The sequence below is a fragment of the Dermacentor silvarum genome, chromosome 5 (assembly GCF_013339745.2).
Source record: "Dermacentor silvarum isolate Dsil-2018 chromosome 5, BIME_Dsil_1.4, whole genome shotgun sequence".
Taxonomy (NCBI): Eukaryota; Metazoa; Arthropoda; class Arachnida; order Ixodida; family Ixodidae; genus Dermacentor; species Dermacentor silvarum.
In genome coordinates this window covers 37,138,781-37,153,633 of record NC_051158.1, presented here as the reverse complement: position 1 = coordinate 37,153,633, position 14,853 = coordinate 37,138,781, and the positions used below count along the sequence as shown (strand labels likewise).

Below are 14,853 nucleotides of genomic sequence, written 5' to 3'. Positions count from 1 at the left end.
AATATGGCACAGTACGGCACCACAAAACTCGGGGGTTCCTACAAGCTTCATCGAAACAATTGTTAACATGAATGCCAGTGAATGAACAGTGACTGAAGAAATTCCTAAGCGACTCGGAGAAATCAAGCGTCCCAAATTGCTCTGGTATAGCGAGAATTGTTCAGTTTAATACCACGATACGCAATAGCTTTAGAAGGCCATAACATAATGCGGGTTAGCATCAGAATTCATGGTTTATTTGATATGAGCGAAAAACTTGGCCAACTGAAAGTATAAACTGGCGTTTCTTATTCGGGGCCCATGCTTGCATTCCAGCTTTTGCTGCACAGTTTTTCGGGGTCGCAGTTTTGAGAACTCTGAACCGCCTTCGACCTCAGGAAGTCTTCGAGAGGACAGAACTCTCTTCGGCAGCCAGGAATCCGGACCATCCTTTCGTTGAGAATAGAGAGGACGTATAATCGACCGCGACCGCACTCGAAAAGCACCAGGGCGAAGTTAGCCGTGAAAGGCACCAGGTGCGACGACCGCCACGGCCTGCGCTTTCTGTAACGGCAGAAATTCTCGGCGGTCAGCGGAGGCGTGGCCCTTCCTAGGCCTAACTTGGCGACGAGGCTCTTCATCACCGACGCGTGTGTGAAATACAGGGCTGCTCTGAGGTGACGGTGAAAGCTTCGTCCACCCGTGAGCTTCGTTCGAAGTTTCTCCCTGCGAAAAAAAAAGGAGATTTAGAAACATGGGATTTTCCTCACAATTATTTATGTATTGTGAAAAAGAAAGACGTATCGGTCCACGTGACTTATCCATGGGTGTATACGGTGTAGTTGCACTGAATATACCATTTTGTTATCACACTTTCTTGCGCTAATTGTTTATTCATTATAAAAGCCAAGATCAAACCCGGATAAGTAATTACGAAGATGCCGTTCCTAACATTGATGCATTATGTTGCATTTCTTTTTTAAATTCCGCTGTAGCGTGAATGTAACTTTTGGTGCTACATACGTAGTCAGGTGACCATTTGAGGTCGACTTTCGTTCCCACCGTAATAACAATCATGTATTGCGAACCAAATAAATAAATGTTACATCGTTGGTCGGACTCTCAGCTAGACGCAAGCCAAGCTGACGCAAGCTGACAAGCTGGAGAGAATGGACGTTTATTTTCATTTCACGTCGCAGTATAAAGACAGGGAAAGGCAAGATAGGAAGTGAAACAAGGTAAGCGAAACATAAGATAGGCAGCCAGGATGCCACGTGTAGCTGTCGGCTTCAGCTGATCCAAGAAATGATAAGAACACCACAGTCACAACAATAAACAAATCAAATTATGTCATAAGGAGGGAAAAAATGCCTACGGGCGATGAGATAAGCCAAATTGTATCAAGCCAAACATGTTCTATATTACTTCTTGGCATAAACGTCCCGACCTTGCAGAACGTCGTCTGATAATGCCGACAGCCTACGCTCTTCAGACGCCATTCAGGTGACGCTCTGCGCTTTCATTGGTTGGTACAATGCTGCCAGCGTTGTGTTACAAAAGCCAGTCGGGTTTTAAAGCCAGTCTGGTTTCAGCATGGTGTCTATTTGGGTTACTCAATCGACCTTCCTGATGAATCACTTGCCTTGTTTTATCCTCAAGTTGCAACCCTCCGGTGGTTCTCAGCTACGGTTAAAGGAAACTTCAGCGCGGACACTCTGGTTTGTTCATGTGAATCGTGCGCCAATGTCTGTCTCGTCATCTTAACATTTTCACCATTCCTTTGGTGGCTGCGTTTAAGGAATTGATTCGGGAATGTGGGGGGAGGGGGTAGGTGGTGGCCTAATGGTGTCACGGCTGCGCTGACCAAGAGGAGCCTAAAGCACTGTGAACGTAGAAATAAATCAGATCGCCTTTCTCGGGAGACATCCTTTCCCCTTACCAATCCCGTATGGCACCGCACATCTTTACTGTAATGTACCACTCGCCACACAGTTTCCTGCCAAGTTGCCAGAGTAATGTCCGAGGCTGATTCAGTCGTTCTGCTATAATGCAGTGTAAGCTAACTTACATCCTTAAGGGTGCAGCATGGTGTAAATTGGTCTATATAAGTCACCCTTACACTTTTGCAGGTGTGAAGACGTGAGTTATCGACCAATTTAAGCCAGACCAATATAGACCATTTTATTTTACAGTGAAGCAATAATGGGTAGTAAAATGTCAGTATACTTCTTTAATTAGTAAATTAGTCAGTATACTTCTTTGGAATTTTACTAGGAATCTTATGTTTCCAAACGCCTAAAAATAGGTTCCGGCGCACATTCTTAATAGTTGCGAATGTGTGAAAACATAACGTAACATATTGCGGAAAATGGTCAATTAGCAGAGTCAGTAATCCGTCTGAAGCCAAACGTGCAAATGTTTTTGGCAAATTCATGCCCTGCCTATTGTCCCCATGATGGCTTAACCGATCAGCACACTCGCAGTTACCGCAGACGATAGCATCGAAGCGCGTGATTTATTTGGATGAACCTGAAAAATTTTGGCAACTGTTACGTCGGCGGCTTCTGTACGGGCGATACATGGTTCAATTAATAAATGATGATAACATGAGGTCATATGTAACAACGTTCCGACAATGAAGCACATCTTGTAAACGTGCTCAAACAGGCAACGTTGAAAAAAAAGCAATAAAACGGCACATTTCACACTTCCTCCGACTAAACGCCGATCAATCAATCTATCTATGGAATAATAAAAAATGAATAAAAACGCAAGGAACTATTATGTGTTAATACAGAAATACAATGTCACTTTCAGTTAAGAGACGTTCTTTCTAGTAACTTTTGCAGGAAACTCTGGCACTTGCAATAAGAGCGTTGGCCTTCGCGTGTGACGTCACGCCACGTGGCGCCGCAGGCTTGGAAATTGCTGTCGTAGGTGTCACGCCAACCCACCTTATCTTTTCTACCATCTCCTCGACGGCTACGCAGCCCAAGGCGACGTTTCGTTCATTTCCGTGTGCGTCCTCCTCGTAGTCGTCCAAGTCCTCTGCGTACTCTAGCAAGTCGAGATCTTTCTTGTCGAAGATGTAGCAGAACGGCGACCAGCCGCGGTGGGCCACTCCGAACGCACACATTTTGGCCATTAGCCGGACATCCTCTGGAGCACAATCAAGGAAGTGCAATTAACGATTTTTCTTTCTTTGCTGGCACCAATAGGACGTTCACGCAGCGATCAGTGATAGGTGTTACCAAAGTAAACGCTGGGGTGAACACCCGTATGTTAATCAATATAGAGAAAAAAAATGTGGTTGATCCCTCTTATATAGGAATCGGTATAGAACACGAAAGTGAAACGTGTCTTCACAGAAGTAGTGTAATGTTTATTGCACATTGATATATAATGTCTATTGGTGTTTTGTGGCTAAAGCGCCCTTAGGCGTTGATGCACCCACGCTGACGCCTGGTGGCACGTCTCCTCCATCACGACTACCAACGTCGATGACCATGAGCAACCGTCGTGCATATGGAAGCTGCACTACGCTGCACACGCTAGCACAACGCGAAAGACGAAGCACGTAACTGACACACTAATACAACGCGCAAGACAAAGCACGTAACTGAATCGTCACCGAGTCAAATCAGCGCGTACAGCGCGTCGTAATTGCAGCCTCCGCGATCAACTTCAGAAACATTTTCAGAGCTAATTGCGGAGGCCACGCTCCGCTGTGCTGAGTACGGTGAACGCCACCTAGGTGGCGTTGGTAGTGCTTCTTGATGCCAGCGTCCCTTCGAATGCTGGCATCGAGGCGTCGTAGTGCTGAGACCACCGAAGCGTTCACTGTCGGTGCGCGTTAGTGTCATAATGCAGTACTTCTCTTTTCTGCTCGTAGGTGGCGGCACCGCCCCGAGCAAGAGCGCGGGTACACGGAGGAGTGTTAGATATATAAGGCGCGTCTGTGTAGCTCTCTGCAAATGCGTTTGTGGCGCAATGGGTTAAACGCTCGGCGATCTATCGTCGCGGACCGAGAGGTCGTGGGTTCGATTTCCAAATTTTGCATGTTTGTGGAACTTTTTCTTCTGGTTTCTTTCTTTGTATTATGTTCGTGTACATTGTAAGCTGACGTATTTCCGTGACGGAAATACGTCAGTGAAGTCTTGGTGGACCCCGGCATAAAACACTTTCGTGTTAAAAAACGCGCTTACATACGACTCATCATTGCAAGTGTCCGTGTCTGAAATACAGTGCAGTGTATGAATGATTTTCCTTCCAGAATAATTTGCTATATATGCAATGAACCAAGTGCCCTGTCCACAGTGAATATTTTCACTCAATTTTCGTTCTCTTCCGCTATATATACGCTGCTTTGATATCTAGTTCCTGCTTTCGCACATAAACGCGCCCGGCAAATCAGATACCATATCATTTTTGAAGGTTGTCGTACTTTACTAGAAGACGGTATCGCCGCTACCAGTGTTTATAGCTGCTGGTAGCTGCACTAGCAGATGATTGTGGCATGTTCTGCAATGCACCTGTCTCAGCGAGCGCATATAGAATATTCGATGAGGCATGCATATATAGGCAGGCAAGTAAACAGGCGAAGGCGGGAGGTCCGTTGGATTTGCCTGCACCACTGTGAATCATTCGCGACTGGGCACGAGAAGTCCCGCAATTGATTTCAGCGATGCCGAGACAATGCGACACAGCTGCCTGAGTTCTTGCCTGAGTTCTTGAAACGTGCCTGAGTTCATGGAACGCTTGCGTTCGGTTATTAATGCCAAAACAATATGCCCCATGAAGCAGAAAAACCGATGTTATAGGCGACGACTGGTACCAAAAATCATCAACATCATCGTCTCGCATGACGTCAGTGGTAATACCACCAATACTTCTTTCTCCGTGGGTAATACAGAATTAAAGTTAGAACAAGCTAGAGTTAGGTGAATTAAGGTGGTGTAAAGCGAATTAAGGTGAAGTAAAGTGAATGAAGATGAATTAATGTTGATTAAGGTAGATTAAAGTGGGTCAAGGTGCATTAAGGTGCAATAAAGGGATTAGGGTTGTACAACTTAGAACAAGGTGGATTAAGGTGGTTTAAGGTAGAATTGTGAAGGACACGTGACAATGTATGACGTCACGTATCATAGACGTGACCACTTCATTAGAGTAGTCATAATGCTTTCGCATTCAGATCACGTAACGAAGCTTGGTGGCTGTAATTTTTTTGTCCATGTGCAGGCGGTTGCAGGGCATAAAGCCCTTCCATACTAAACCGGAGGTGGCGCATGGATGAAGGTGCTTGAGCAGGGCGTTGTGGGAGCTCTCTGTAGCCGGCCAGACGGCACTGCTAGTGTTGATGAGCGTCCCGTAATGAGGCCGCTTCTCATGCTTTTTGATAAAAGCATTCTGTCCAGCTGCTAGAATGAGCCAAATATATGTTCACAGCCTAAAACCTACTGTAGGGACAGGTTTGCAAAGGACTGTATCGTGCTAACTTCATTTCATTTAGGCTGTTTCTCGCTTACTGCATTTCCTGATGAGCTAAAGTCGTTTAAGCCTACGCATTTTTTAATCATATATGTACGTTTAGAACGATAACGAAAATCAAATGTCCTTCACAATTTCGCGTGGGCTCGCAATTGTTCAATATTTCGCAGTGGATGACACAGCTTTTCTTTACTGATATAATTTTAAAGAATAGGCTGGTAGCCTTAGAGACGCCGGCTACACCGCTAAGAACTAAGACAAACAAACAAAACTAAGAACAAAAATAAAAGCGCCTGATACCTTCAAATAGGACGAAAGTATTGCGCAGAGCACCAGACGATGGGGCAAGAAAGACACCGCATAAACACAACACGGCGCCCATGTATTGTCCTTCTTGTCCCGTCCGCCTAGTGCTCCTCCAGAAGTTCCAGTACGCCAACAAGCTCAATCTTGAGCCTTTCTGAAATATCACGAACCTATGCAAATCTTGCGCAAGAGTAACTAAAGACAGCGGAGAGAAGGAAAGGACATTCAGAGACATAAACAGTCTCGTAAACAAGGCAAAGTGCACAAAAGAGTCAGGAAACACTCCAAAAGTTGAAAGTCTTGAAAATGAGACGGCTTACGTATCTAGACGACCCATTTACGCATGTAAGAATTTCAAACAAGAACACATTTCTGGATGCATGTAGCGGAAAAACAATAGTTCTACGTAGAAGAGCTCATGGAAAGTTTGATAATGGGCCAAGTAGTCTTTTTTTTTTTGGAGGGATAACATTTCTCCGTATGGCTGTATTATTTGAGCCTTTACTTTCCGTCTCCCAGTGTAGTATCATGCGTGCTTGAGAAGAAGCTGCGGCATATCTTAAACAGCGTGATCACAGTGGCACTGTGTTACGCCATTGAAAGGCCAGCTAAATCGAAGAAAATCGAAGAGCCTTAGGAATCATCACGAGTATAGGTTTTGACGTTTTGTACAATTTACCCCTTTTTTTCTGCTGAAGATAGATAACATATGTTATTTAATATGAAGTAGCGGACCTTTTCGTCAATCATATTTATTTTTCTTTTGTCGATATGTCGTCAAGCTGCTTCCCTGCCTTAATACCACGGACCCGAGCACATGGGGGTCGGACCCTCCCACGCTTAACCGTGCGTGGCTTAGCCGTGTCCGGGGAAAAGGGGATCCTGGGGGTTGAGCCAATGCTGAGTGCTTGGACCTTTATGGCCCCTCGGTGGAGGCAACACACCTCTTTGGCCTCCGCTTCACGTAGACGGCACCCCCGGACTGACCCACCCGGGGGAAAACGGTAGTTGCCTTTTCCTGTCTCTCTCTCTCCAATCTTCGCCTATCCCTCTCACCTTCAATCTTTCCTGTCTTCTTCTCTCTTCCATTTACTTCCAACATTCCTGGCAGCAAGGGTTAACCTTGTGTGTTATGATCTACCTTGATTATAACATATGCGGTTATAGTAACAATGTACAGTTGGCATGGCAGTGCTTGCTTCATAACAATCTCTGCCGTGTCCCCTCGTTGGGCTCGGTGGTGGGTGACTGGCATTGATACCGAACAAACAACTCATTCCATGGGACCCTCGAAACCCTTCTCACCTGATCGTCCCCCAAAAAGGGGGCGCACCGATGCAACCTTTGAATTCTTTTTGAAGAAACGAGACACATTCCCAAGGTATCATGTGATTCACTGTGAAAGCACTGATAAAAAAGCAACAAACATTTCACCCTTCTTGGTGTCAAAATGTCTCACGGAGGTAATTGGAAGTGGCTACAAAGCCACCAAGATGGCAACTGGGGACCTTCTCATTGAAGTAAAAGACAAGATGCAGTGCGAGAAACTAACAAACCTGGTGGCATTTGGCGATAAAACCATATCTGTTAGTCCACACCGAACAATGAACACCGTCAAGGGTGTGGTTTCAGACGACGACCTCATGGATTTGACTGATGAAGAACTCCTGAATGGATGGAAAGAAGAAAATGTTATAAATGTACAACGCATAAAAATCAGGCGCGATAACAAAGAACTACCAACCAAACACATAGTACTTACTTTTGGCTCTAGCACACTCCCGGATGCAATCGAAACAGGCTACCTCAAACTGCGTGTTAGACCCTACATTCCAAATCCACGACGCTGCTACAAGTGTCAGAGGTTTGGTCATGCCTCTCAAAGCTGCCGAGGACGACTAACTTGTGCGAAATGTGCTACAAAAGATCACTCTGCTGATGACTGTACTGCTGAGGCCCATTGCGCGAACTGCGATGGCAGCCACCCTGCATATTCCAGATCTTGCGTAGCCTGGAAGAAAGAAAAGGAGATCATTACTATCAAAGTCAAAGAAAATATCAGTTTCCGGGAAGCACGACAGCGTCTTTCACCTGCATTTTCGATGAAAACTTCTTTTGCCGAAGTGGTGCAACAGGGGGCAGCACCACGACGGACCCCGGCGGTCGCCCAAGGCACGCGCAGCGTATTGAGGCGACTTCCACCCGCCCCCATGGTGGGAGCAGCTGAGGCTGCCCTGCCTCCCTCGAAATCGGCCACACCAGAGGCCTCTACTAGCGCTGGCAGCAGCCATCGCAGCTCAGAGGCTAAGGAGGTTCCATCGGCCTCCGGGCTGGTGAGGCCACAGCCTTCGTCCCTCGAGGCGAAGGCTACACGACGTACACATCGCTCGTTAGAGCGAGTGTCCAGCGCTTCACAAGAGGCTATGGACACTACCCCAAGCAAGGTGGTGCAACCAGCACCTAAAGAGCGGCCAAATTCTTTGGACCGCTCTAGAAAAGACAAAACCAAAATTACAGGGCCGCAAACGGCTCTGTAATCTAAGGCAACACTTCCTTTTTGTCCACACAGCACCACTTTACTTTCATTATGGATACACAAATCATTCAATGGAACGTCAGAGGCCTTATTAGGAACCTCGACGATGTCCAAGAACTTCTTTACCAACACAATCCAAAAGTGCTGTGTGTACAGGAAACGCACTTAAAATCGAAACATACAAATTTTCTCCGACAGTATGTTACATTTCGTAAAGATCGCGATGATGCTCTCGCATCATCAGGCGGTGTTGCCATTGTAATTCACAAAAGCATAGCATGTCAACGTTTGCAGCTACAAACGCCCCTTGAAGCAGTGGCAGTTCGACTTGTTCTTCTAAACAAACTCATCACCATTTGCTCGCTTTACATACCCCCACATTACCACTTACACAAACATGAATTTCAGTCCTTTATAGACGAATTGCCAGAACCTTATCTTGTTCTTGGCGATTTCAATGCGCACAGCAGTCTGTGGGGCGACTCTCGTATCGATGCGCGAGGCCGTCTTGTTGAACAATTTCTTTTTTCCTCTGGTGCGTGTCTCCTGAATAAGAAGGAACCTACATTTTACTGTATCGCAAATAGAACCTTTTCTTCTATTGATCTTAGCATAGCTTCCCCGTCTCTATTTTCAGAACTTGAATGGGAAGTTATAAAAAACCCTTACGGGAGCGACCATTTCCCAGTACTGCTGAGAGCAACAAGACAATATGAGTCACCACCACATGCTCCCCGGTGGAAGGTCAATGCAGCGGACTGGGATAAATTCCAAACTCTTACCAGTAAACTCTCGTGGGCTGACATTTCATCGCTCGGAATTGATGGTGCCGTCGAGTATTTTACTAAATTCATAATTGATGCAGCCTCTAAGTGTATTCCCCAAACAAGTGGACTTTCTAGCAAACGTCGTGTTCCGTGGTGGAATGAACAATGCCGGAATGCACGTAGGCAGCAGAACAAAGCATGGAGGCAGCTTCGCGATTATCCTACTGCTGAAAACCTTGTAAATTTCAAGAAAATCAAGTCCCAAGGTAGGAGAACACGCAGACAAGCCAGGAGAGACAGCTGGAAGACATTTTTATCAAGTATCAACTCGTACACGGATGAGGCCAAGGTTTGGAGCAGGGTCAATAGAGTAAGAGGACGACAAACACATCCACCTCCCCTGGTACACACGCAGGGAGACAGCCTTGAGGACCAAGCGAACCATCTGGGTGCACATTTTCAACATGTGTCCAGTTCCTCACACTATTCACCAGCATTTATAAGATATAAAACAGCTATAGAAAAACAAAAAATAGACCGAAAGAGCACTGGGAACGAGCCATATAACCTACCTTTCTCCCTAGCAGAGCTGCATGCATCACTCACCTGTTGCAAGCAATCTGCCCCAGGCCCTGACCGTATACTATATGACATGTTGAAAAACCTACCCTCTGAAACGAAGAAAACCCTTCTCTGTCTCTATAATTCTATATGGACCTCCGGCGAGATCCCCTCTGCCTGGAAAGAGGCCATAGTGATCCCCATCCTGAAGCAGGGCAAGGATCCATCGTCCGTATCGAGTTACAGGCCCATAGCTCTAACAAGCTGCCTCTGCAAGGTCTTCGAGAAGATGATAAACCGCCGTCTGATACATTTCCTAGAATCAAACAAGCTCCTTGACCCATACCAGTGCGGTTTTCGCGAAGGTCGATCCACCACTGACCATCTGATACGTATTGAGGCACAGATACGTGAAGCTTTTGTTCACAAACAATTCTTTCTATCTGTGTTCCTAGACATGGAAAAGGCCTACGACACCACATGGCGGTTTGGTATATTGAGAGACCTTTCCCACTTTGGTATACGTGGTAATATGTTAAATGTCATTGAAAGTTACCTGCTGAATCGCACATTCCGTGTTCGGGTTGGCAGCGCTTTATCACGACCTTTTGTGCAGGAAACTGGAGTCCCACAGGGTGGGGTGCTCAGTTGCACTCTCTTCATTATAAAAATGAATTCCTTGCGCCTATACATCCCACGCAACATGTTTTATTCAACGTACGTCGATGATGTACAGATTGGATTTAAATCATGCAACCTTGCAATCTGTGAGCGGCAGGTTCAGCTTGGTCTCAACAGGGTGGCTAAATGGGCAGACGAGAATGGGTTCTGCCTAAATCCACAAAAGAGCACCTGCGTCCTTTTTTCTCGAAAGAGAGGACTGTACCCTGACCCGACATTGACCTGCAAGGACAGAGTCTACCTGTAAAAACGGAACACAGATTCTTAGGCATAATTCTTGACACAAAGCTAACATTCATACCACACCTAAAACATCTAAAAAACAAATGCATGAAAACAATGAATATTTTAAAAGTGTTGTCACGCACTACTTGGGGTAGTGACAGAAAGTGTCTGTTAAACTTGTATAAAAGCCTCATACGAACACGCCTAGACTACGGGGCCATAATTTATCAGTCAGCCACCCCAACCGCGTTGAAGATGCTGGACCCCATCCACCATCTAGGTATTCGCTTGTCTACAGGTGCCTTTAGGACAAGCCCTGTAGAAAGCCTTTACGTGGAATCCAATGAGTGGTCCCTCCACTTGCAGAGGACCTACACAGCTTTCATGTATTTCTTAGAGTGAACGCAAACAGTGAACATCCCTCATATTCCACCGTAAATGATTTGTCCAGCTCCCACCTCTTTCATAACCGACCTGCAGTAAGAGAGCCCTTCTCGTTGCGTGTGAGAAGTCTGGCTGAGGGAATGGATGTCCCACTCTTTGAACATCGTCTAATGACACCCACTATACAGGTCGCACCGTGGCAGTGGCAGATTGTAGACTGTGATTTGTCCTTTTTACATGTTACGTAGCACGCCCCCGGTTACACACATTCGAAATGCACTTCCTTGAACTGCAGCATAAATACTCTTGTCCGGAATTCTACACCGATGCATCAAAGTCTCATGCTGGCGTCTCTTATGCAGCGGTTGGTCCATCATTTTCAGATGCCGACGCCCTGCACCCACAAACGAGCATTTTTACAGCAGAGGCTTATGCAATACTGTCGGCTCTTAAACACATCAAGGACTCAAAAATACCAAAAGCAATCATCTACACAGACTCGCTGAGCGTAGTAAAAGCCTTGAAATCTCTTAAGAGGCACAAAAATCCTGTAATAGTATCGCTTTATTCATTCATATGTAGTATTTATGCGTCTGGGCAGCATGTTGTGGTGTGCTGGGTGCCAGGGCACCGAGACATCGAGGGAAATGTACTGGCAGACCAGCTTGCCACATCCATCGAGGCAAAAGCTGGCAACAACACATCTATGCCGTCCCTGTACCCGATATGAAGTCATATCTACGTAAGAGACTTCGAGTCCACTGGCAACGTTTGTGGGACGGCCAGACTCATAACAAGCTCCATTTAATTAAGCCCCGTTTAGGAAACTGGCCATCGACCACGAAATCTAGAAGAAATGATGTCCTATTCTGTAGGCTCAGAATAGGACACACTTACAGCACGCATAATTACCTGTTGTCTGGAGGCGAACCCCCAACCTGTACTAGATGTGGGGAAGCACTTACTGTACTTCACATCCTAGTACAGTGTCCACTAATAGAACCTGAAAGAAAAAAGCACTTTCTTCAAGCCTATAAAGAGAATATACCCCTTCACCCAGCGATGTTTTTACATAATGACCCGATATTTCCGCACGATTCAGTTTTAGCCTTTTTAAACGACCTCGACATATTACAAGTTTTTCGCCCGAGAGATTCGTAGTGGCATCCTCTTCCAGAGGACGCTGCTGCGACATCATAATTGGATTGCACTCTCCTCCAGGCCCTTGCTTCTAAGGGTCTCTGTGAGGCAGTAGTGCCTTGTATCTCTTACAACTTTTTTTATACTATATTATATTCATTGCGCCCCTATCACGTCATTGTCATGATCTTAGTATTTTTGTCTTTTACGCACCTTTAGTGCGCAGGATTTTAGGCCCCTTTACAGCCACCCTACACATTATCCACTGTCATTGATCATACCATTGCTCACTCAGTGCACCACGTCTTGGCGCTCTTTGGCCATAGCTGGCCCTTGCGCCACAAAACAACATATATCATCATCATCAAACACGCGGCGCTAACACGTAGAAAGAAACGAACGCCGAGCACAAACGCAACGGGCCAGCGGCTAGTAGCGAGGTGCCTAGCGATGGCGGACGGTCGGGGCAGGCGGCGGATTTGACGTCACGTGCAAACTATGTATAGTGAAACGACAGTGAGCGTGTTCGCAACACCGTCCTGTACAATTCTTTTCTCGTGTATGTGGTATGTGCCTTTCGCACTGAATACCTGTTTCTACTCAAAAGTTGCAAACGGCATGTCTTATACCCTTGCGTCGCCGCACATCGCACTCTGAATGCCACCGACGGTCATCATTGCACCTAGTAATCAGGATGGCACCATACCTTGCTCGGCTCAAACTGTAGTTGGACACCCCTTTCTCGTCTTCAAGATGCTTGGACGGGAATGGCCGCATGAAGTCTCTGCGCAACTGAAATGCTTCGTCTCCTACCAAGACGTGGGGCGCAGCTGTTGTGGTCCCTGGTAGCACGTAGCACGCCAAGTGAGGGTATGCCCAGGGGCCGTATTCTGTAACGCTTCGGTTTTCGAAGGCTTCGGTTTGCGTGCAGCGATTGGTCGCCGCCTGGGTGACGCCATCGCCTCAGGGCGCGAACGCATTTTTTGATGACTTCACGCACATGTCAATCACGCGGAAACTGAATTTGTCGTCTGCTACGAAGCGAAGCCGCGCGCGCTGCTTCGGTCTGATCCGAAGCGCGCTGTGCCGTGTGCAGAGCCTGTGCGTGTCGTGTGCACGGGCGAGATCGCGGCACTCAGAGCAAAATGGCAGCGTGTCCGGTGTCTGTGGCGCCTGTTCTCGCGCTTTTCCCCGCAGGGGCGTCTGCGTAAGCAGGCGTTTGGTGTGTTGCGACACCACGGACCCCAGCACATGAGGGTTGGCCCCTCCCGCGTGTAGCCGTGCGCGGCTTAGCCGTGTCCGGGGAAAAGAGGATCCTGGAGGTTGAGCCGATGCCGGTGTGTTTGGACCTTTATGGCCCCTCGGCGGAGGCAACACGCCTCTTTGGCCTCCGCTTCACGTAGACGGCACCCCGGACTGACCCACCCGGGGGAAATCGGTGGTCGCCTTTTCCTGTCCCCCTCTCCGATCTTTCTCTGCTCTATTTTTCTGTCTTCACTGTCCTGTCATCTCTTCTCTTCTGTTACTTCCTCAATTTCCATAGGCGGCTTGGGTTAACCTTGTGTAGGTGCCCTCCCTTGGGTTTATATATAAGGTTATAGCGGCAATGTACGGCTGGCGCCTGCAGCCTTACACGTTAAGTGCTGCAGCGTCCCCTTGTTGGACTCCGTGGTGGGTGGCTGCCATTGCTGCCGAAATACACCAGACTGCTATGGGAACACCCGCTTTCCCCGACTTCTTGATCGTCTCCCTCAAAAGAGGGGACGCACCGATGAGATTCTGAACTTGTTCACCAGACCAAAAGACATTTTCCCCAGATTCCAAGTAGTACATTGTGAAAGAACCGAAAAACTAGCAAGAACCATATCCCCATTTGTAGTTGCAAAAAGCTTAACCAACACGCTAGGCCCTGGCTACAAAGTCACCAAAATGCCAAGCGGGGATCTTCTGCTTGAGCTACGGGATAAGGAGCAATACAACAGACTCGGCAAAGCTTGTTACTTTGGTGATATCCCAGTTTCCGTCTCACCGCATCGATCCATGAACACAGTACGGGGGGTAGTATCTGAAGCAGACCTCATCGACCTATCTGAAACCGAATTGTTGGAAGGATGGAAGGAACAAAATGTCACGAATGTGCAGCGCATTGTTATGAGACGGGACAATAAAGAAATTCGCACGAAACACCTGATACTTACCTTTGAATTGAGCATTTTGCCACAAAGCATTGAAACAGGCTACACAAAGACATCCGTAAGACCATACATCCCAAATCCTAGGCGGTGCTACCAATGCCAAAGATTCGGCCATGGCTCGCAGAGCTGCCGTGGTCGACTCACCTGTGCTAATTGTGGAATACAAGGTCATGCCTCAGACAATTGTGAGGCCACACCTCACTGCGTTAATTGCGATGGTGACCATCCAGCATACTCCCGGTCCTGTCCAAGCTGGAAAAAGAAAAAGAAATTCTAACACTGAAAGTCCGCGAAAACATATCCTTCAGGGAAGCACGCAAAAGGTGCTCACCATTCCACACTACCACTTATGCTGATGCGGCGCGTCGAGGGGCAGCGTCGCAGCAGCTACTGCCACCTGCCCAGCCCGCGCGCAGCGAGCCGTCGCTTGTGGCTCCTGCCCCCAGGGTGGAAGTAGCGAAGTCTACTCCACCCAACCAGCGAACAGGCCCGGTTACCCTAGGGTTGCCGGCACCACAACAGTCCTCGGCGGCAGCCTGCGCTTCGCGTAGCGAACCCGCAGGACCGCAGCAGGGCTCCACGGTGGGTGCAG

At 47.4% G+C, this 14,853-nt stretch overlaps 1 protein-coding gene across 1 annotated transcript; it reads right to left on the bottom strand.

Annotated features, from left to right (window-relative positions):
- Nucleotides 1-214: 214 nt before the first annotated feature.
- Nucleotides 215-3,165, bottom strand: LOC119452353 (multiple inositol polyphosphate phosphatase 1). The gene is made up of 2 exons (XM_037714562.2): nucleotides 2,934-3,165; nucleotides 215-705 (listed from the first exon to the last, which is right to left on the bottom strand). Exons 1-2 carry the CDS (start codon nucleotides 3,122-3,124, stop codon nucleotides 288-290), a joined length of 609 nt encoding a protein of 202 aa, XP_037570490.1. The 5' UTR covers nucleotides 3,125-3,165; the 3' UTR covers nucleotides 215-287.
- Nucleotides 3,166-14,853: the final 11,688 nt, after the last annotated feature.

Excerpts from the sequence above, each read along its gene's own strand:
- LOC119452353 (XM_037714562.2), bottom strand. The coding sequence starts at position 3,124 with ATGGCCAAAATGTGTGCGTTCGGAGTGGCCCACCGCGGCTGGTCGCCG. Across the intron at positions 706-2,933 it reads GAGATGGTAGAAAAGATAAG|GGAGAAACTTCGAACGAAGC; the intron begins GTGGGTTGGCGT and ends TTTTTTTCGCAG.